The 24,205-nt window shown below is 45.8% G+C and overlaps 1 protein-coding gene across 10 annotated transcripts in view; it reads left to right on the top strand.

Annotated features, from left to right (window-relative positions):
- cast (calpastatin) overlaps positions 1 to 24,205 on the top strand; it is a 285,310-nt gene that overhangs the window by 17,920 nt on the left and 243,185 nt on the right. For all 10 annotated transcript variants that reach the window (XM_038805226.1, XM_038805231.1, XM_038805234.1 and 7 more), the window contains exon 2: positions 12,341 to 12,409. In XM_038805226.1, coding sequence (XP_038661154.1) covers positions 12,341 to 12,409 — 69 coding nt within the window. The remainder of the gene's footprint in view (positions 1 to 12,340; positions 12,410 to 24,205) is intronic.

Here is a 24,205-nt window from a genome sequence, read left to right as displayed (position 1 = left end):
CCGTTGGTTAGCAGTCAGGAGCTCAACAACACGGCCGTCGAGGAGCTTGCGAGAAACACCGCTCGCTATGGAACTTCGAACTTCTCCCGTTCTGTCATGTCCACATTGTTTTGTCCTCCAGTGCTTTCTGTGGTAGTGAATTCCACAGGATCACTACTCTCTCGGTGAAAACATTTCTCCTCATCTCAGTCCTAAAGGGTCTACCCATGTCCTCAGACTGTGATCCTTGGCTCTGGACTCCACCGTCACCGAGAACTTCCTTCCTGCATCTATCCTGTCCTCTTAGAATTTTATAGGTTCCTATGAGATCTCCCCTCATTCTTCAAAACACCACTGAACATAATCCTAACCGACTCAATCTCCCCCTATGCGTTAGTCCCACCATCCCTGTAATCAGTTTGGTAAACCTTCTCTGCACTCTCTATAGCAAGAATGTCCTTCCTCAGATAAAGAGATCAATCCTCTCACCAAGGCCTTGTATAATTGCAGCAAGACATCCCTCCTCCTGTATACGAAACCTCTCGCCAACACGCCATTTGCCTTCTTTACCGCCTGCTGCAACTGCATGCTTACTTTCAGCGACTGGTGTATGAGGACACACAAATCTTGCTGCATATTCTCTTCTCTCAATCTGTTGCCATTCAGATAATAATCCATCTTCTTGTTTTTGCTACCAAAGTGGATAATCTCAAATCTATGCTGTATCTGTCATGCACTTGCCCGCTCACTCAACTTATCCAAATCACACAAAGGATCTCTGCAACTTCCTCACAGCTAACCCTTCCACCCAGCTTTGTGTCTTCTGCAAATCTGGAGATGTCGCATTTAGTTCCCTTATCCAAATCATTAATACATATCGTGAATAGCTTGGGTCCTAGCACTGATCCCTGTGGTACCCCAATAGTCACTGCCTGCCAATTGGAAAAAGACTTGCTTATTCCTACTTTTTGTTTCCTGTCTGCCAACCAATTTTCTATCCATCGCAATACACTATCCCCAAGCCCATGTGCTTGAATTTTATATGTTAATCTCTTATCTGGGACTTTCTCGAAAGCCTTTTGAAAGTCTAAATAAACCACATCCTCTGGTTGCCCCATGTCAACTTTAAGAGTTACATCCTCGAAGAATTCCAGTAGATTTGTCAAAGATGTTTTCCTTTTCGCTGGCTGTCCAATCCTGCCACTTTTTTCCAAGTGCTCTGCTACGATGGACTCTAGCATTTTCCCCACTACCAATGTTGGGCTGACAGGTCTCTAATTGCCTGCGTTCTCTCTACCTCCCTTTTTAAATAGCGGGGGTTACATTTGCTACCCTCCAATCTGTAGGAACTGTTCAGGGTCTGGATGGGGACTGTGTTTAATACTTTGCCACTCTTACCCCCTCTTTCCCCAGCCTCTTCATGTATTTACGGATTTCTCAATGTAGAGAGGTGGAAATGACCAAAAATCCCATTAGTTGGCTCTCCCTTTCATTTTCGTATACATGTATTTACACCATGTTCACCGGGGCTGGTTTAGCACAGTGGGCTAAACAGCTGACTTGTAATGCAGAACAAGGCCAGCAGCGCGGGTTCAATTCCCATATCAGCCTCCCTGAACATGTGTCAGAATGTTGCGACTGGGGGCTTTCCACAGTAACTTCATTGAAGCCTACTTTTGACAACAAAGATTGTTAATTAACATAAGCAGGTCATTCGACCTGACTGGTGTCTGCTGGTGGTTGGTTATGTTCCACTGGAGCTAAACCCCTTCATTCATTAACAGAGAAAGAAAGGCTATGAGCATGATTTAATGGCACTGCCGTGCTCAACTTGGTGATGCGACAAGGCCATTTAATCTCGCGAGAGACCTCTCATGACGCTCAAAACGTCTCACGAGATTTAATGGAATCTCGCGAGATGTCGTGACCTGGATCTTGCCATTATTGGGAGAGATCCAGATTAACATATTTAAGTGAGCCACAATTCTCATTTAAACCTGTCTGTGCCATATTCTCTCGGGGCCTGGGAACTAACGACCACATTGCCGGACACCCTGTCGTGGCACCATTTATTACTAGTTTCCATAAACATGGACCAGACGTAACTGCACCTGGGTGTAGGGATTCTACCAAGCCATTAGAGGGCCCTGGATGGTTGGGCTCTGGGCAGGGCGATACTCTCCCATTCCTGCTGACACCTGTGTACCTGGGCACTGCCACCCAGGCACCTTGGCACTTCCATATAGACACCCTGTCACTGCCTCCCCTGGTACTGCCAGGGTGGCTGGGTGGCACCACCAGGCTGGCAAGGGCACTGCCAGGGTGCCAGACTGGCAGTGGCAAGGTGTCCAGGTGCCGGGTTGCTCATGCCAGGGATTAGTCTGGGGGTGCCTTGCCCTTAAGAGGTGGGGTGAGGGGGAGGGCTTGAGGACCCCATAAGAGGTAAGTTGGGTGCAGTGGGGCGTCCAGATGCTGTGGTGGGGTTGAAAGATCGGGGTGGCATTTAAAAATGGTGCCCTGATCTTCAAATACACTTCTTGCACTGGCGAGCAGTGCAGGAAATGATGTAAGTGCAGCCTCGACTGGGCGTTCTGCGCCGAGGCTAAATAAAACGGCATAGTGCCGTTAAATAGCAATGTCTTTCTCTGCCGAGAAACACCCTGCTAAACGCAGCCAAAACGGGGCTGTTTCTGTCCCGTTAAATCGTGCCGTTTGTGTGGTAATTTCTGTCATGTCACATCCAAGCAAACAAGAGGCAAAATGCGGAACACTTAAAGCTGGACAAATCATGTGAAAGGAAGTTGAGGGAGGGAAGTGTTTGCCTTGTAACATAAGTTGCAGGCTTTGAAATGGAATGCAATTAGGTATTTGGTTACCTCCTTATACCATAAATCATGCCCACTGCTGTGCGAACTTTGGTTCATAACAATTTTTGTAGCAGTTTGGTTAAAAACTTCAAACGCAGTTGTGCCTCACAAATCATTTGATTTTAAGTTTGAGAAATGAAAAGTTCGCATCAACAAAAATAACCCCAAACGTTTATTTTGTGCAGAGAAATTGCATTTGTCACTTTTGAGACTCTTGCGAGCTTGAGTTGAAGACAGCAGGGTTCAAATGACTATTTACAAGTTGGCACAAAAGCAGCGTGTTGCTTTACTCTTGGGTAACCTTTAGAAAGTAGATCTGTCCAGAATTGTTTCTGGAAGAATTTGTAACTGATTTGATTCCAAGAAATGACAAAATGAAACAGTTTTGGAAAGTTTGTGCTGATGAGATTTTGTTGGGGCTAATCATGCTCACAAACATTGTCTGAAAACTTAACTGATGGTCTAATGATTACAAAGTGTTCAATTATCCATGTTTTGTAACTGTGCAACAGACGAGTAATGCAATCTTACAGGGAAAGGAAAGTGTACAATGCATTACTGTGGGTAACAAAAATAATTTTGTCTCAAAAGGTAGATGAACTAAGTGAGATATATGGGTTGACTAGATGAGGAGAAAATATTTGACGGTTTCAGGATATTGAACTTTTGGTGGTAATTTGCAAGCCATCTTGTTTAGTATTCTGTTTTGTTTTGTGGCTAGAGTTGCAGGGTCTTTGGCTTTCTCTGTATTTTTGTAGATATGTGGAATAATTTGCAAATTTCAACATATTGCGGCATCCAATATTGATTTATAGATGAGTGTTATAGTTATAATGAAAGCAATGGCAGCATGGAGGCACAGTGGTTAACACTGCTGCCTCACAGCACCAGGGACCCGGGTTTGATTCCAGCCTTGGGTGACTGTGTGGAGTTTGCAAATTCTCCCTGTGTCTGTGTTGGTTTCCACCAGGTGCTCTGGTTTCCTCCCACAGTCCAAAAATGTGCAGGTTAGGTGGATTGGCCATGATAAATTGCCCTTTAGTGTCCAGGGATGTGCAAGTAGGTTATGGGGATAGGGCGGGGTGGACAGGGGAGTGGACCTGGGTAGAGTGCTCTTTCGAAGAGTTGGTGCAAAGTCAATGGGCTGAATGGCCTTCTCCTGCATTGAAGGGATTCTATTGGGACGATAGTGACATTTAAGGGATATCTTGACAAATACATGAATAAGATGGGAATAGAGGGATACGGACCCAGGAAGTGTAGAAGATTTTAGTTTAGACGGGCAGCATGGCCGGCACGGGCTTGGAGGGCCGGAGGGCCTGTTCCTGTGCTGTACTTTTCTTTGTTCTTTTTTCTTTGTTCTGTGAATACCTTTATTTTATTGAATATTTATGAGATAATGAGTTGGGTTCCCAAGTCAATATTATTTGAAATTCTAATTACAAATACTTTCCAAACTTAAGTAATATTTTTTACTAATATTATTGTGCCTGCTTCAAACCACTGACATTTTAGCTATAGTAATAAGATGTGGCTTTATATTGCAGTTCCATATTGAACAAGTTCATGATCCCAGCGGGGCAAGGGAACTGCAGATTATCCCTAATTGGATTGGATAACCATAATTTATTTGATTTGTTTTATAAAAAATTAATGCTGAAGTAGCCTTTTGTTGTGGCTTCATTCTTTTCTTCATAGGAACCTATTCGTACAATATCAGTACTTCAGAGTTCTTAAAAGTACGGAAGTGCAGACTTGTATTGTCAGCTCTTGGGATATGTGATGGATTAGCGACGTCTTGTTTCATTCAGTAAAATAAAAGATGCAGAACCTATAGGGATTTGTAGCGAGTCAGCAGAGTAGCTGCTTTTAAATGGTTGTTACAGCAACTATTTTGGAGAACTCTTGCTGTAATTATGTCTGCGCGAGGAAGGTGAGCACACACAACAGTGTGTATCAGTACCAAAGGATTGGTGACCATAGAATTATGTCTGATAATAAACAGTTGTCAAGCCCACCCATGTAAGAAATCATAAATGCGATTTATCATTGGGCCACCAATTCTTGTGTCAGTGTCCATGGTATTTGCAATTATCCATTCGGGGTGAGATGAACAAAGTTGTCACATGTTGGCCTTGTCCTACAGGGGTGTAGGTTGCCTGGTTGTCATCGATGAGCCGCTGCTTGTCATTTGAAACCTTTTCATGATTGACAGCTTCATGGTGAACAATTCCTTTTGATCCTATCTTCGTGCAGCCACCGAACCGAGAGGAATATCGAGTCTCAGCTGGAATTTATCATGGAAACCTGCATGGTCCAAATTAAAGGATTTATTCAGATGTCGGTTGGGCTTCAATATATATATCACTTTCAAATGACCTATAAGTTCAGTGACATTTTGAAATCTACTGTTTTCACCTTATTTCTTAACTTAAGCTGCGGCTATAACGTTTATTATTTATTTGATAGGCAAATGAGTGTACAAGAGCTACTTCCAACACATAACATACTAAACCACTTCTATCATGCATACTGTTATGTTTTGGCCCCTAGGCTTTGAGAAGCAGAATTTCGTATTAAGCACCAGGGAAAAGGAATTTGGAGGGAGCTTGAATTGTATCAAACGCCTTGTTCATTTCTGTATTTGGACTGCAATTTTAAATGTCTCAGACAATTGTGCCAAATTTTCCTGACAAAGATTCTTTGGATAGCAGTGCAGTGGGCAGCTAAATAATAATAACGCTGAAATGTGACCCATTGCTTTTGTGTGCACTGAAGCTGCTCTTCTTAGCAATTTCTAATATTAGATGTAATTTGGAAGTAATCAGGGCAGAGTGAGAACATCTTGAGTTGGGAGAGAAGATAGAGTCGAGCCTTCCAATATCTGGCGACGTTAACCTTCTTTAAAAAATATTTTTATTGGCATTTTCCAATTTTTACAGCATAATAGTTTAACATATAAAGCACATAATATTTACAAAATATGATGTTTCTTATGTACAGTTTTACATGCACCCCTTCTGTCGGCAGTACGTACGTTTCCAGTTGGTGTGGGGCCTGGGTTGGTACGAACATTTTGTAGAAGTCTGCCGGGAACCTGCCGGGTCCCCGCGCCTTCCCCGCCTACATGGACCTGATGTTCTCATTGATCTCTCGCAGTCCTATTGGTGCTTCCGGCTTCCCTTGCCTATCATCCCCCACGGCTGGCATGTCCAGTCCATTGAGGAACCATTTCATCCCTGCGACCCCGTCAGAGGGCTCGGAGGTGTACAGTCTCCAGTAGAAGGCCTCAAAGGCCAGCTACTTTCTCAGCTGGTGAACCAACAGGTGGCTAGCCTTCTCTCCGTGTTCATAGAAGGACCCCCGTATCTGGTGAAGTTGATGCACTGCTTTCCTGGTGGTTAGCAGGGGCTGGTTTAACCTAGTGTGCTAAACATCTGGCTTGTAAAGCGGAACAAGGCCAACAGCGCGGGTTCAGTTCCTGTACAAGCCTCCCCGAAGAGGTGCTGGAATGTGGCGACGAGGGGCTTTTCACAGTAACTTAATTTGAAGCCTACTTGTGACAATATGCGATTTTCATTTCATTTCATTTTAGGGACCCTCTAAAGTGGCTGCTTGCATCGCCATCTTGTTTCCTCAGCCTGCACCTTACCTGCCGAAGCCAACCTGAAAACCAGCCCTTTCCTCCCTTCATGTTCCTCTCCACACTGCCCCCCCCCCCACTGTCCCCCTCCCCGTGTTCCCCCTCCCCCCCCTTAGCGTCCTTCTCCCTGTCCCAGTGTGCGTCTCCTCCCCCCACCAGCCAGACGCTCCATCCCTGCCGAGAGGTGCACCATATCCCCCCTTGCTATCTTACTTCCTGTGTTAGCTATACCTGCTAGTGTGGTGGCCCCCCTCTCGGGGCTGATCTTACCCCTGCCTTATGTCCGCTATCTGTCTGCTCCCTCTGCCTATGCCTCACCTCACCTGCATTCTGCTGCCCTCGCCCTTCCCTGTGACCCGGTCCTTCTGGTCAAAGCGAACAGTCCCGCACAAACATATATGTGTCCATTAGGTTTCTTTCTCTCTCTTTCCTCCTCTGCTTTGCCTTCAACGCTATTTTGCCTGCCCCTTGTCCAGGTCGTTTGACCGAACAAACTTATCTGCCTCCACTGGGATTATGAAGTAATGTTCCTTATTCTGCATTTTTACAAATCTGCCCCAATGTCTTGGTAGCTTGGATTCTGTGTCCTTTCCAGTGACTGGCCATTGTCTGTCTTGCCCATCTCAGGATCCCCTCATGATTCTGGTATCGATCTAACTTCGCAATTTGCAGGGATACCATCACCTCTGTAACTGCCACCTTGACCGCCACCTGGATTTGCACCTTTATTACCTTTTTCCTTGCAGCCAGTTCCTTCATAAGGAATGCTTTCTATCCGTCTCCAGGTGGTAGGGGGAGACTGCGGGTCGTCAGTCTCCCTCTCTCTTGGGTGTCCGGGGCACGCTCGCCTCGTGGGTCCACTGTTGCTTGTGTCCTTTTCCTCCGCTTATGCCGTCCCTTCGGCCTCTCAAACTCCCATTTGCTGGTATGCTGGCTCTATTCCTTCCCTTTCCCGATGAAGGGTGAGCTGCTGTTGAATTTTTGGTTTAAATTTGCCTAAAAGTGCCTATTTAGTTATGTTCTGGAGGAGAGCCACCTGATGTGCATCTGCTCAGCATATCACCATCACCGGAGTGGCTGTTGATGTTAATCTGACCACAGTAACCAACGGTATAATGTGTTATGTGAACAATAAATCATCAGAACATCAGTGCATCTTTGGTATAGACTGTGCTTCTTTCTTGAGCTATTTGAACTGACCAGGGACAGTGGCAATTTTCCCTGGATAATTCAGAGACTCCAAGGTGGTCAAGCTGTGACTTTCAGCTGAAATGTCAGTTGAATGCCTCCATTTAATAGACGATGCTATCTATAATAATAATAATCGTTATTGTCACAAGTAAGCTTACATTAACACTGCAATTAAGTTACTGTGAAAAGCCCCTAGTCGCCACATTCCAGCGCCTGTTCGGGTACACTGAGGAACAGTTCATAATGTCTAAATTACCTAACAGCATGTCTTTCGGGACTTGTGGGAGGAAACCAGAGCAGCCGGAGGAAACCCACGCAGACACGGGGAGAACGTGCAGACTCCGCACAGACAGTAACCCAAGCCGGGAATCGAACCTGGGACACTGGCACTGAGAAACAACAGTGTGAACTACTGTGCTGCCCATATCTTCTTGTTAAAGGAGTTGAATTGTGTTCTGGGAACAGCTGCCTGGAAGCACATGAAGCAGCTCGTTGTAACTTAATGACTGCCAGCAAGCAGTTTATACGTCTGCACTGCCTTTTGGTGGCTCGCATTTTACATAGAGCTTTCTCCCAACAGTGAGCAGGTGATTGGGAATAAGTGAATTGCTGCAGAGGATATCAAACACTGTTTGAAACCTTTCATATGGTTCTTTTCTGTTGGAGGTTTAAAGAGGACTTTTGAAGCTCACTGGGCGACATTCTAGGACACGTTGTCAACACAGCATTTCACGTAAAAGGATTGAGCACTGGGCTGCTCTATCTTATTTGATACCAAGTGGGAGACATCAATCAAAGGAAGTGCTAGGCAGCACGGTGGCCTAGTGGTTAGCACAACCGCCTCACGGCGCTGAGGTCCCAGGTTCGATCCCGGCTCTGGGTCACTGTCCGTGTGGAGTTTGCATATTCTCCCCGTGTCTGTGTGGGTTTCACCCCCACAACCCAAAAATGTGCAGAGTAGGTGGATTGGCCACGCTAAATTGCCCCTTAATTGGAAAAAATAATTGGGTAATCTAAATTTATAAAAAAAAAAAAAAAAAAAAAAAAAAAAAAAAAATCAAAGGAAGTGCTTGGCTATCAGCAACTTGGTCTGCAGGAGGAATGGGAGGAGGGGATGAGGTCAGATGGAGCAAGACCAGCTGTGGAGATAGGGAGAAGGCTTTATATTCATGGTGGTGATGTTTCAGCTGCTGTCTTATGTCTTCTATGCCTCATGAAGATGCTGAGAACTTTGCTCATCTTGGAAAAACTTTCATGATTGGCTGACTTCATCGGCAATGTGAACCAAATTACTACTGGGTGCAGCCAAGCACCAAACTAAACTCTCCGTATAGCAGTGTTTTGTGGTGCATATTATTTTGACATAGCATCTGGCTGTGTGACATCTCGGTTAGAATTCATCTAAAAAAATTTCAACATGTCATTTTTGGTGAGTTTGCTAGGGTATTTCCCGTCGTCTTTTTGGGTGAGATCCAAACTAGTATTCATCCGCTCCCCCAGTCAGGTGTTTCTTGGCAGCGTGCGTTTGCTGGCAGTGGGATTCCAACTTCCCACCGCTTGTCAATGGGATTTCCGAATGTTACAACCTCACTCCGCTGGGAAACCTGCGGGCGGGGATGCGCTGCCGGTGGGAAAAATGAATCGCAATGACTGGAGAATTCTGGCCTTCGTCATTATTTGGGCCTTGGGGAGTTTCTCCCTGGTCCAACTCACGTTTTTCAGCAATGGGGAGATGAATTCGCTGGCAAGACCAGCTCTTCAGAATTGGATCTGCCATTTTGAAAGGGTTCCCTAATCTCCAAGTGAGCTTGAGCGTCCTACACACCCCCCACCCACAGACAATTTCACCCCCCCCCACCGCCATATGGGCATTACCCCCCCACCCCCACCCCCCCAAGTGAGGACACCCTTTATGGGGTTGCTTAGCACCCCCTTTTTGGACCTCCCCCTTTAAGGACCTCAACACATCACTCCTCCAACCTTTATGAGGTCCCTTCATACCCACCCTTCACAGCACCTCCCCCACCCTTCATATACCCCGATCCCTCTTTCTGTACGTGGCCCCCCTCAAGACCCGACCCTTGGCAGTGCCACTCGGGCACACCAGCATTGCCATCCTGGCAGTGTGACTGCCAGCCTGGCAGTGCCAAGGTGCTAGGCTGACAGTGCCAAGGTGCCAGAGGGAGAGCCAGGGTACCACCCTGCCCTGTCTCCAACCACCCAGGGGTCTCCAATGGCCTGGGAGACCTCCAGCCATTATGTCTGTTCTACGTTTGTGGACCAGCTCAATGCTAAACTGACTATTATTAGCATGTTTGAAATATTAGCATTTTGCTCCTTCATTCCTAAATCATTCTGGAAGTTCTATTCTTCTTCGATGATCAGTCGCTAACGAGTGTGATTGTCCACTTAAGAAACTCCGTGTTACAGGCCGTGAGTTCTGTGGGTCCTTGTATGGCTGAAGATCCCAAACCTAGAGCCACATCTTTGACTGCACATCAGGCAGGTGTTTCTAGGAGGTGGGATTTGTCCTTGGACTCGAGATCACTGTACTTCCTTTCACAGGCTCCTTTTCTGGACCTCCTTTGCCATTGGGTGTCCATGAAGAATTGTGTCCCTTCAATCAGGAGGTTCCTCCAATTAGATCTCTTCTGAGCAAGGGTCTCCCAGATGTTGACGTCAATGTTGTGTTTCTTGAGGTAAGTCTTCAGGGTATCTTTCAAGCACTTTCTTTTCCCTCCTTTTGTTCGGGAGTCTTCTTTGAGCTGGGAAAGAAGATTTGCTTTGGAAGTCGGGGCTCTGACATCCCAAGCACATGGCTAGACAAGTGGAATTGGTTTTGGATGATAAAAGATGATGGTGCCTCTTTCAAGGATGCTGATGTTAGTAGGCCTGTCTCCCCCAACTGATGCAGAGAATCCTTCTCGGACAGTGTTGGTGGTATCACTTCATGGCCTTGAGGTGACATCTATAGGTATTCCAGGTTTCTGAGCCGTTAGAAGAGTTGGGAGAAGGACTGCCTTGAACATGAGGATCTTGGTGTTGTCACGAATGTCGCAGTTGTCAGAGACTCTTGTCCTTCGACATCTAAAGGAGGTACTCGTGGATTGGATACGGTGTTGGGTCTCTGCATCTATGTCAGCTTTAAATGAAAGGTGAATCCCCAAGTAGGGGAAATGTTCCATGTTTGGTAGGGTTTCTTTGTTGATCTTGATGGGAGAGTGAGACCGGATCTTGCCCTGGGGCAGGTTGGTAGAGGGCTTGAATCTTCTTGGGGTTGAGGCTGAGACCAATTCTTTGGTATGCTTCCGTGAAGGTTTCAAGCATGACTTGGAGATTCCCTTCTGAGAGAGAAGAGATGGCGATGTCATCCACATACTGAAGTTCCATGAGTGATGTGTCGTTTTCTTCTTGTATTTCTGTCCATCCTGTAGATAATGTCTACTTCACTGGGAAGCTTGCTCTTGACAAGGTGAAGGATGGTGGCGATGAAGATGGAAAAAAGGGTGGGAGTGATGACACATCGCTGCTTGACTTCAGTCTTAACCTCAAACGTTTCTGTCTTATTTCTGTCAGTAAGGACTGTCATTGACATCTCATCATGGAGGAGTTGGAGGATATTATTGAATTTCTCTGGACAGCTGACCAGGGTCTTCCATAGCACTTCCCGATTGAGTTAAAAGCCTTGCTCAGATCGATGAAGGCCATGTAGAGTGGTTGATGTTGTTCCTGGTATATTTCTTGAAGTTCCCAAGCAGTGAAAATCATGTCCATTGTTCCCTGGTTTGGTCAGAAGCCCCACTGGCATTCCAGAAGGATTTGGGCAATGATTTGCCTGGCGATGGAAAGTAGGGAGATTCCTCAGTAATTCCCACAGTCTGCGTTGTCTTCTTTCTTGAAGACGGTGGCGACGATGGCATCTGTGGGTAACACTTGGTAACACTTGTGTGGTGACACTTGGAGCTGAGCACAATCCAAAATACCGTCCCTCATTCCTAAAGTTAGAAGTGAGGATACTCACTGATTGCACAGTGCTCAGTTCCATCTGTAACTCTTCACACCATACAGGTGAAAGCAGCCTGCTTGATTGGCATCCCATCCGCCGTCTTAAATATTCACTCCCTCAATCACTGACACATAGTGGCAGTTGTATGTGCCATTTACAAGATGTAATGTAGCAACTCACCAAGGCTCCTTCAACAGCACCTTCCAAAGCTGCCTAGTAGAATGAGGGCTGCATGTGCATGGAAACGTCGCCACCTGCAAGTTTTCCTCCAAGCCGCACACCATCTTGACTTGGAATCATACCACCGTTCCTTCACTGTTGCTGGATCAAAGTTTTGGACATCCTTCACCAACAATACTGAGGGTATCTATACCACACAGAATGCAACAGTTCAAGAAGATGACGTATCTACACCTTTGCAAGGACAACTAGGGTGGGCAATAATGGCTGACCTATCTAGCAATGCTCGTAGCCCATTAAAGAATAGAAAATACAGTGCAGCTAATTTGCATATTGCTTTTTTCTGTTTTCATTCCTTGCATTTCTAAATATATATTCAGTTGTAAATAAAATGTTTCAAGTGAACATGAATTTGCTGACGTGAAAATGGTTTAAATAACTAAACTTCTGTTTTGTTTGTATTTTCTTAAATAGGGAGGAAAGAAGCCTGATTCGACTAAATCATCAAAACAAGGAGCCAGCATGAGTGCGCAAGCATCAGAGGTAAGAAAAATAATAAACATGTTGAATTTGCAGCAAAGCTACAAGAAGGCAAAGGCAGAAACTTTGGGCAGGATTTTGCTGATGAAATGGATGGTCTTGCACTGGCCGGCCCACACAGTCAGATGGCAGGACTGCCTCTCAAATTTCTTGGCAGCAGCCAATTCCTCAGGGAATGATGTCCTGTTCAGGCTGATGGCCCAATTGCTGGACTGGAAGCCTCGAGGCCCCAGCAGTGCTATCTGGTGTGCTGAGGCAGGCTGGAGATTTGCTGAGTTCAGCAGAACAGGTTGGGGAAAGTATTTTTCAAAAATTCAATGGCCCATTGCTGGAGGGTAAACCGGTCCAAGGAAATCCTCGGGGCTGTGGTGGCTGCCTTCCATGGCCATGGCCACCTTTTTGATTTAGAAAAAACCCCCAATCCTGCCCCAATTGATGGCCTCCCCATGCAACAGGGGAGCTGACCTGCCATTAGCAACATGTCAACAGTCTGGCAAAATAGTCGTGAATAGGGCCACAACATATTTGCTGCTACTCCCTTACCTACCATTGGTAAAATTCCCTGACAGCTGCTCATTTGGCAAGGCTCCCGATGGTTTTCCCATACCACCCAGCTTGTTCCCACCCATGCGTGCCAGTAAAGTTCTCGCCTTTAATTCCAGTAGCAATGAGAGTCATGAGCTTGTAAGCAGACAGTGGTCAATTGGCTGAATTGAAAAATGGGTAATTTTACATTATCGTGTTTATTCATATTTTTGGTTCCATGTGAGGCAACGTTTACCAACTAAGTTACCAAAGCATACAAAATCTACTTACTGAAAACACTGAGCATTCTCAAGTCATATGTTGGTTTATTTTAGCATCTATGATGGTAAACCGTTTCGTAACTGACAGCTAGGATGATGTGAATGGTGAAGTTATGGATGTCATTTTGCATTCAGTTTTATTTTAAAAGATGTATATGTTCCCACTACTTTAAAGATGTGAACAAAAACATTGTTCATTTTTCTGGCTAGTTCTTGTTGAAAGTAGCTGTATGTTCTCTGTAGCAGGAAACACTAATGCTGCTATGAAACCGAAGCTTCCAACAAGGATATATCTAAGTGCGACATATGATGTGTGTAAAGTACGTTTCTGCCTCAAATAGTTGTGTTCTCAGAAGGGCTTGAACCATTGACAGTTTTGAAGGTTGTTTGAGTTCATTACTGGAGACTCAGGAATTAAGTCTTAACTAATATGTGACCTGGCTTATGAGGCAGACAAAGCATCTGCTTACGTCTTTTTCCATAGATAGCTTTTCCTGAAATAGATCACCAGCCTGCAACCAGAGCCTGTAGCTTTAGGGGCACTATTCTGCATCAAGCAAGTTTTACCAGGAGACACACTCTGCTCTAACCACTGACCATAAGTGTACTGGAAGGATTTCAGGTTGATAATCACACTATTTGACCATGTTATGATTGTAACATCCGTGGCCATCAAGTCCTGAAGTGGGACTTGAACCTGGAGCTGCTGACCCAGAGATAGGTACCCATGCAAAAGGTATGGGTGGCTATAAAAGAGCTTATTGATGAAACAGGAAGGCTGCATCACAACCACAACTTAACTGTCAACTTAATTTCAATTAACATAAAATACGAGAGACAAAGGTGGTACAGGTGTCCTTCAAAATCAAAATACACTCGCCAATATTTCATGTTATGTTGATTTAATTTTGTTTGTGTTATTTGTTTCGATTAGCTTAGTCTAGCTTCGCTAAATGTACTAGCACACCTCATGGTTAGCATGCGTTGAAGGTTACAGGGGAGTTAGGGACATTTCCTTTTTTCTGGAAGAAACAGACTATTTTGGGTTCAGTTTTTAATGAGTGTTCATGGTAATGTCCAGTGTTGTACTCTGGGAAGGACTTGGCTGAACTTCCAGGCTCAGCTGGCTCTCCCTACTGTGGCAATTTGCCTATGAGCTATATCACAGATGGATGTGTGCGACCTCCAACCAGCAGGTTTCAGTATAGACACACCATGCAGTCTCTAAACCAAGATCATGTGACCTGTGACTCTGATATAAGGGGAGACACATCTGATGTGTTGGGTGTGCTGGGTCTGTGAGGGCTGCGTATACCATAGCAGTGACTGAGATAGGCTACCAACACTTGTAAAAGTGCAACTCTATTTTATTTAACTATGAGCTGTTAAACATACTTGCACTGTGGGTTGACACTATGTTAAGTTGACTGGAGACCTGAGGCTAACCTGACCAGACTATACTGCTAGCATATGGTAGATGTTCGTGTTGCTGATCACGGGCTCTGGCTGTCTCAGAGGCTGCGTACCAAGAGAACAGGAAACCTAGCGCCCTCTGGCTTTATAGTGGCCGTGTCCTGTCTGGTGATTGGCTGCTGTGTCCTGTATGTTGATTGGTTATTCAATGTGTCAGTCAGTGTCTGTCTATGCACCATCATATACTCGTGTGTTTATTATGACAACATCCGGCCATCTTGAGAAGAAGATTGAGTGGGTAATATGACATACATGTGAATGGTCAGTGTTAGGTGCAAGTTTCAGAGGAGTAGTTAGCAGACTCCATGATAACGTACTCTGTAACAGATTTCTATCTTACCACACAAGACTCAATAAAAGATTCTGGTTTGGACAAGTCTAAGTGTTTGGTGGATTCCTTCGTAAAGTACAAAAGACCAAACACATCTTCTATGCATTGTAAAGGACATTGATCCCTCTCAGCAGAGCTAACTGAAATAGTGTTGGTGAACTCAAAACTCTGTCAGCCAACACGCTGATATAGAGACATATTTGGACAGTACTGACACCACTACAAATGCCTGGGGACGGCATGGTGGCATAGTGGTTAGCACTGCTGCCTTACAGCGCCAGGGACCTGGGTTCGATGCCGACCTCGGGTGACTGTCTGTGTGGAGTTTGCACATTCTTCCTGTGTCTGCGTGGGTTTCCTCCGGGTGCTCCAGTTTCCTCCCACAGTCCAAAGATGTGCAGATTAGCTGGTTTGGCCATGCTAAATTGCCCCTAGGTGGGGTTACGGGGATAGGGTGGGGGATTGGGCCTATGTAGGGTGCTCTTTCACTGCAGACTCGATGGGCCAAATGGCCTCCTTCTGCACTGTAGCGATTCTATGATTCTATGACTGACAATTCCCACCACATCGAGGTTGTTAGGCCCTTCAGACATCAACCCCCCCCCTCCCCACCCCCAATGTCCCCAATCCCACCTTTTCCCCTCCCCTGGATCCCTCTTCCACTCTTCAATGTCACCAATCCGTTCCACATATACTTCCCCTCACTGCTGACTTGCCCTTTCTGGTTTTGAGCCTTCATGCAAGCTGCCATTCTCCGCTCCCATGTTCTGTGTAATTTAACAAGAAAATACGCTGACCTTACACACAATTGCACAATTACACACAGCAGCCAATCACCAGACAGGACACGGCCACTATAAAGCCAGAGGGCGCTAGGTTTCCTGTTCTCTTGGTACGCAGCCTCTGAGACAGCCAGATCCCGTGATCAGCAACACGAACATCTACCATATGCTAGCAGTATAGTCTGGTCAGGTTAGCCTCAGGTCTCCAGTCAACTTAACATAGTGTCAACCCACAGTGCAAGTATGTTTAACAGCTAATAGTTAAATAAAATAGAGTTGCACTTTCACAAGTGTTGGTAGCCTGTCTCAGTCACTGCTATGGTATACGCAGTCCTCACAGACCCAGCATACCCAACATATCAGATGTGTCTCCCCTTATATCAGAGTCACAGGTCACATGATCTTGGTTTAGAGACTGCATGGTGTGTCTATACTGAAACCTGCTGGTTGGAGGTCGCACACATCCATCTGTGATATAGCTCATAGGCAAATTGCTACAGTAGGGAGAGCCAGCTGAGCCTGGAAGTTCAGCCAAGTCCTTCCCAGAGTACAACACTGGACATTACCATGAACACTCATTAAAAAATGAACCCAAAATAGTCTGTTTCTACCAGAAGGAAATGTCCGTAAGGGTACACATGACCTTCAAATAAACGTAAACCGGGTGCCATGAGATTCGTGTAGGACGTAATTTTGAAAAGTTTTACACTAATGAGTATTCCTCGTGTATTATCAACATAAACCTGCCAAAGGACAACATGAGAAGGCTGAGAACAAAAGTCTGAGAACACGCATGAACAGACTCAAAAACAGCTTCTTCCCCGCTGTTATCAGACTTCTAAATCACCCTCTTATGGACTGAACTCATTAACACTACACCCTGTATGCTTCATCCGATGCCGGTGCTTATGTAGTTACGTTGTATATCTTGTGTTGCCCTATTATGTATTTTCTTTTCTTCCCTTTTCTCCCCATGTACTTAATGATCTGTTGAGCTGCTCGCAGAAAAATACTTTCACTGTACCTTGGTACACGTGACAATAAACAAACAAATGGGGCAGCAGGGTAGCATGGTGGTTAGCATAAATGCTTCACAGCTCCAGGGTCCCAGGTTCGATTCCCGGCTGGGTCACTGTCTGTGTGGAGTCTGCACGTCCTCCCCCTGTGTGCGTGGGTTTCCTCCGGGTGCTCCGGTTTCCTCCCACAGTCCAAAGATGTGCGGGTTAGGTGGATTGGCCATGCTAAATTGCCCGTAGTGTCCTAATAAAAGTAAGGTTAAGGGGGGGTTGTTGGGTTACGGGTATAGGGTGGATACGTGGGTTTGAGTAGGGTGATCATGGCTCGGCACAACATTGAGGGCCGAAGGGCCTGTTCTGTGCTGTACTGTTCTATGTTCTATGTTCTAAATCCAACAAATCCAAATGAGGCTGGACATTTATCTCCGCATCTGAAGCCACGGTCGGGAAATCTAAATTTCACCCCATCTGACTAAATCACCCTGCAGTCCAGAAAAATCCCCCCTGGAATGCGGATATTGCTGACTGGACCAGCAGTTAATGCTTGGGCCAGCATTTATTGTCTAACCCTAATTTCCCTTGAGCTGAATGACTTGCGAGGCCACTTCAGAGGGCAGTTAGTGTCAACCACATTGCTGCGGAACTGAAGTCACATGAAGGCCAGACCATGTAGGGACGGCAGATTTCCTTCCCTCAAGGACACTAGTGAATCAGCTGGGTTTCTCCGACAATCAACAATGCTTTTCCTGGTCATCATTCCACTTTTAATTCCAGATATTTTATTGAATTCAAACCTGCGGTTCAAACTTGGGCCCCCAGATTACTAGTCCTGTGACAATACCACTATGTCACCGCCTCCACATAACCGTAGCACTTTCATGTCTATTACCAGCCATAAAGATATCACATGCTTTATCCATCTCTTGTAATAACTGTTCTAAATAATTTATACATGCAAACAGTTTGCAGAAGCAATGGTTAGGGAATAGTGATAATTTTAATTAAGTTACATTTGTGTTATAGATGTTAAAGCTACAGCTTTAAGTTTAAGTTATATTCAATTTTGTATTTGTGTACTAAGAAAGGGGAAACCTGGGTTTTGGTTTTGGTTCAGAGTAATTCCTGCATGTTTGTAGGTTTGTTTGTATACTTGCATTATGACCGTTGGGGGGTGGAGAGTTTTAGGGAAGTTAAAACAAAGTAGAAAAAACTGGGCTGTTGCCTTGCAACACGAGGCCCTTAGAAACAGGGAGAACATAAAGCAGTTTTAATTCGGTTGGAAGCAGGTGCAAGGAGGAGCTGGACAGGAGAGTGAATTGCAGTAAACAGATTTCTGAAAAGAACAGGAGAAAGTCTCAGAAATGAAGAAGTGGGATCAAAAGAAATGCTGTGAAAGACACTTAAGTCAAGGAACATGAACCAAGAATGTGAACTAGGTCCTGTTCAGTGAAGTTAAATTAAGGAATGGGGCAAATGCTCTGAATTAAAGAGAGAAACAGCAGGGTGCAGAATAGAGACAAAGTGAGCTTCCAAGAAGCCAGAAGGCAGCCAAATGTTCCTGACTCCTTACTGTGGGCCTGTGAAGCAGTGGTGTTCTGTTGGCATGGCTAAATAGCTAAGACAGTGAGTGGAAGGCGAAACTTGAATAAACAGGGCAATCCAGGGGAGAGGAGCATCAGAAGCAGTGATCGAAAGCCTGGAGTGGGAATGCTTGTTGAAGACGTCCGAGAAAAAGCATCGTTTTGGAGAAGATTCAAAGGTGTGTTGTTCGATAGCGGAGATCGGAAACCTTTGTTTGAAGGACAGAGTTCCAATGAGACCAGTTGGCTCACAGTATGACAAAGGCCGGGGCACTGGGGGGGGGGGGGGGTTGGTGAGAAGTCTGCAGAGGTTGCTTTGATTTTCTTCCACAAGGCGCAAAAGACGTGCTTGTTTGGACATTCCGAGTTCTCCCTCAGTGTACCCAAATAGGTACCATAGTGTGGCGACGAGGAGATTTTCATAGTAACTTCATTGCAGTGTTAATGTAAAAAAAAGCCTACTTGTTACACTAATAAAGATTTTCATGAAGAGAAAATAACTATATTACACTACTCCTTCATCCACAACTATATCTTTACAGATATCTATGCATTTATAAGGATAATACAAGTTACAAAATCCCTCTCATACTCTAATGTTAACAACAAGTATATAGTCCATGTACTAATTGGTAACCTGTGGTCAGACATGCCACACTCTGAAACCAAGTGAAAGATAATTATTATCTTGTCTTTTATTATTGTCACAAGTAGGCTTACGTTAAGACTACAATGAAGTTACTGTGAAAATCTCCTAGTCGCCACACTCCTTGGCCTGTTCGGGCACACGGAGGGAGAGTTCAGAATGTCCAATTCACCTAACAAGCACGTCTTTCGGGACTTGTGGGAGGAAACCGGAGCACCCAGAGGACACCCACGCAGGCACGTGCAGACTCCGCACAGATAGTGACCCAAGCCTGGAATCGAACCAGGGTCACTGTCAAGTGACAGTGGTGAAGTGACAGTGCTAACCACTGTGCTACCATGGTCATGTTTAATAGATGTTTCATTCTTTTGTTACAAGTTCCTCAGCAGTCTCTGTGATTGTTCAGTAGCCACCCTCCCCATTTCTAAACAACAAAATAAAGGTTAGGATCCATCAAGCCGGGTTCCACCCTGGGATCTGACTTGTTCAGTAGTAGCATCAACTGAGATCATAACACAAAAAACCCCAATACAATGTACCCCAGTACCTTGAGCACATCTAGGCTGACGATTCAGCGTAGTACTGGGCAGATACAAACAATCCCATAGTAGTATTCAGAAATGAACAGGGATGTTATCCTGGTTTCCTGGTCAGCATTTAGCCATCAACCAGCATTACTGAAACAGGCTATCTGGCCACATACCTCATTGTTTGTGCAAATTTGTTGCCATGTTTCCCAATCTACAAACAGTAAATACACTTCAATAAGTACTTCAGTGGCTGTGAAGTGCTTCAGGATGTGTGCCACGCATGGACGATGCTCATACAGATGCAAATTTGTATTCACAAATCTCCAAAACACTCATAAGAAGCTAAATCACTTCGTTTAGTACCAGCAAAATACACTGTTCAATTTTATCTGAGTTTTTGGAGTGGCACAGTCACTTGTGTTTAGTTTTTAAAAATAATTTAAAGGCATCAATCACTCACAAGGGAATGGGTAAACATGTTGTGGGTCCATTTATTTAGATTGGGCACATAAGAACAACTATACAAGGGTATAAAGCTAGAAGGCTTCAACAGCAGAGCTGTGTGTGTATTCTGCTCACAGGACTAAGTGAAACTGAGATGTGACACTCTTCCCTTCCAGTGATGGCATGCTGCTCTCCCTTAAAGGCATACTACAACAACTTGTATTAACAGATGATTCTTATTGATTAACTTTGACAGGTAAATGTATTTGTAATGTGTGTTCTCATATGTAGAAGGCGCAAATAAGTATAGTTCTAACCGCGAGAATAGGCACTGGCAACCATGCAACAATTGGGGGGGAATAGACAGCAACCAAATTAGAAACTTAAACACTTTTTTCCTTTAATGTAAAAAAAGTTCAACAACAAAAAATCCTGTAAACAATGGGACGATGGCTTGTATTATTCCTCCAGCCCCCCACATATCCAGCCCCGACATATTGCTTTCACACGTAACCCTCAGCTCAAACTGTGAAAATCGTGTTTCAATTGCTGTTACACCAGAATAAATATAAATAACGCATTCCTGCAGAAAATTCCATGGAATGTTAATGAGAACGTCTATTGTCAGGAAGCCAAAAACATAAATTGTGAACCAAATTTGCAGCTATCGTCTAAAGTACACAGTCATTATAAACACATAATCTGATTTGAATGTAATTTAAAATGATCATTAGGTGGGTATGATTCAAACAAAGGAAAGTATTGCATTCCTGATCAATCTTGTATGTGATTCTGGAGTTAATGGGTGAAATATTGTGGATTGGGAGGACAAACATGAAAAGACCTAGACAGAATTTCTCTTGGAGCACTTTTGATTTGAAGAAAGCAACTGAAACCATCTTGGTTCTGGATTATTGCAGCTTTTGAAAGATGGAGGCAAGCCCAACAGAACAATAACTTAATTTACTTCTACTACAGCATCTAATAATAATTAATGATAATAATCTTTATTGTCACAAGTAGGCTTACATTAACACTGCAATGAAGTTACTGTAAAAAGCCCCTAGTCGCCACATTCTGGCGCTTGTGTGGGTACACCGAGGGAGAATTCAGAATGTCCAAATTACCGAATAGCACGTCTGTGGGAGGAAACTGGAGCACCCGGAGGAAACCCATGCAGGCACGTGGAGAACGTGCAGACTTCGCACAGATGGTGATCCAAGGCAGGAATCGAACTTGGGACCCTGGTGCTGTGAAGTAACAGTGCTAATCACTGTGCTACCGTGATATGTTAAGTGGAGTTATGGGGCTGGGATTCTCCGATTTTGAGGCTATGTCCGGTGGAAGCATCTGGTTTTACGCTGATAAAATTGGCGAGGCCCCAGCACCGATCTTCCAACCAGTGAGGGGCTAGCAGCCATGCAAAATGCACTGCCTTCCCGATATAAACGCCTGGAAAATTGCCAGTTCCGTGGCCGCGCTTGCGCACAGCGACGACCTGCAGCGTTTGCGCCGAACAGCATGGCACTGGCCGTGAAGACCCGACCTGCCAGATAGTGCACCTCTGGATACCCCCTCGCCACCCCCGGGCACCCCCCCCACCAGTCCTCCCAGCAGCATGGCTCTCACCAAACTGTGGTGGCACCAGGTTCACGAAAACTGAGAAAACTTGGCCCATCGGGGGCGGGGGTAACTTCCAGAGGCCGTCCCAATAGCGTACGTGTACTCCCCGATGACACCGTTTTGTAGGAGGCAGAGCATCCGAAAACGCCCCGCACCCGAGTTGGCCATAAACAGGGATTCTCCACCTGATTGCCGATTACGATATCGGCGTCGGGCAACGGAGAATCCCGCCCATGATAGAACATAGAACATAGAACAGTACAGCACAGAACAGGCCCTTCGGCCCTCGATGTTGTGCCGAGCAATGATCACCCTACTCAAACCCACGTATCCACCCTATACCCGTAACCCAACAACCCCCCCTTAACCTTACTTTTTAGGACACTACGGGCAATTTAGCATGGCCAATCTACCTAACCCGCACATCTTTGGATTGTGGGAGGAAACCGGAGCACCCGGAGGAAACCCACGCACACACGGGGAGGACGTGCAGACTCCACACAGACAGTGACCCAGCCGGGAATCGAACCTGGGACCCTGGAGCTGTGAAGCATTTATGCTAACCACCATGCTACCGTGCTGCCCCGTGAGGTATGATGTGAGGTATAAAAAGAAATTGCAAATAATTATAGAATATTTTCTTAAAGTACTCATTAAAACCAACCTGATTACCAATTGCTACAGTGATAGCCTATAAATATTTTAGGTAACCATGTTTAATGCAAGGAAACATCCCAAGGTGGAGCATAATCCAACACAAATTGATGCCAAGTCAAAGAAGACATTACTGACCGTGGTATCTAAACGCATTGTCTAAAAGTTAGTTATTAAGGACGTAATGAAACTTCCCAAGGGTCTTCACAGTGGTATTATAAAACAAAATATGACCGAGCCACACAAGGAGATATTAGTCAGATGTCCAAAAGCTTGTCAAAGAAATTGATTTTGAAGAGTGTCTTTACGGAGAAAACGAGGTGGAGGTGCAGGGAGACGTAGGGAGGGAATTCCAGAGTTAGGGCCGTGGCAATTGAAGCTTTGACCGCCAAAGGTAAAAATCAGGGATGCTCGAGATGATAGAATTAGCTGAGTGCAGATATCTTAGAAGGTTGAGGGGACTGGAGGAGGTAACAAAGATGGGAGTGATTTATGAACAAGTATTTTAAATCAAAACAACAGGGAGCTGATGTAGGTCAGTTGGCATGGACGATAAGGAAGGGAATTTTCTGCAAATTAAGATATGGGCTACAAGTGGAGGCAGTGGGCTGAGGAGCAGCAGGCGGCCCTTCTGCGCTATTTCACGGAGCTGAAAGGGGAGTTGTTGGAATTCCTGAAGGTGACGACGAGTAAGCTGCTGGAGACCCAGACAACCCAGGGTGCAGCGATACTCGAGTTGCAGCAGCAGGCCTCTGAGCACGAGGAGGAGGTTTCAGCCCTCGTGGGGAAGGTGGAGATACACGAGGCGCTTCATAAAAAGAGGCAAGATCGGTTCGAGGAGATGGAGCTTCAGTCACGGAGGAAGAACCTGCGGAACCTGGGCCTCGAGGAGGGGCTGGAGGGGTCGGACCTGTCGGCCTATGTGGCCGTGATGTTGAACTCGCTGGTGGGGGCAGGATCCTTCCATCTGCCCCTGGAGCTGGAGGGGGCCCACAGAGTACTGGCCAGGCGGCCTAAGACGAATGAACCCCGCGGGCGGTGCTGGTGCAGTTCCATCAGTTCAGTGACCGGGAGTGTGTTCTCCGATGGGCCAAGAAGGTTAGGAGTAGTAAGTGGGAGAATTCGGTAGTGCGTATCTACCAGGACTGGAGTGCGGAGGTGGCCAAGCGGGGAGCCTGGTTTAACCTTTTACCCTTAATGTAAGCCTACTTGTGACAATAGTAGCATCACTACTTTGAGTCCCCGGAGGAAGCGTGGGCCTTTGTGCAGGCTGAAAAGCTGGACTTGAACTAGAGATTGGGGGCTGTGGGAGTTTTTCTATTTCTGTATCATTGTTTATGCTGTAGCGGGTTATTCTGTTTGTTTCTGTTTTTTCTCTCGCTTTCGGAAGATGTGGGTTATGGTTTTGTGTTCTAAGGGGGTACTGGGGTTTGTGGTTGATCTGTGTCTTTGTTTGTATGGAGTTGGGGGTTGGGTTGGGACAGTGGTTTGGGAGCTGCGTTGGTAGGGTGGGGCAGTGTGAAAGTGCGGGCTTTTCTCTAGTTTCCCGCGCTGCGGGACGAGGGGGTGGAGCTGGTGGCGAGGGGCGTGTTTATTAGATTGGGCTTCCCGTGCTGAAGCGGTGCCAAGGAGCTGATGCAGGGGAGGAGGGGGGACCCCATATCGGGAGGGGTCGGAGTTAGAGCGGGAGCTGCCGGGGTCAGCAGAAGTCAGCTGGCTCACGGGAGTACAGTGGAGGGTGAGTCGCGGCTAGGAGGGGTCCTAGCCTTTGGGGGGGGAATACCGGGTTGCTGCTGGATTGGCGAGGGAGGAGTTGGTGCGGGGGGGGGGAGGAATACCGGGTTGCTGCTGGATTGGCCAGGGAGGGGATGGTGCGGGTCGGGGAGGGAGGGGAGAGGTTCTATCGCTGTGGGA

The sequence above is a fragment of the Scyliorhinus canicula genome, chromosome 8 (genome assembly GCF_902713615.1).
Source record: "Scyliorhinus canicula chromosome 8, sScyCan1.1, whole genome shotgun sequence".
In the NCBI taxonomy this organism is placed as follows: domain Eukaryota; kingdom Metazoa; phylum Chordata; class Chondrichthyes; order Carcharhiniformes; family Scyliorhinidae; genus Scyliorhinus; species Scyliorhinus canicula.
Note: the sequence above shows the minus strand (reverse complement) of the source record. Positions and strands in the feature narration are given on the sequence as shown.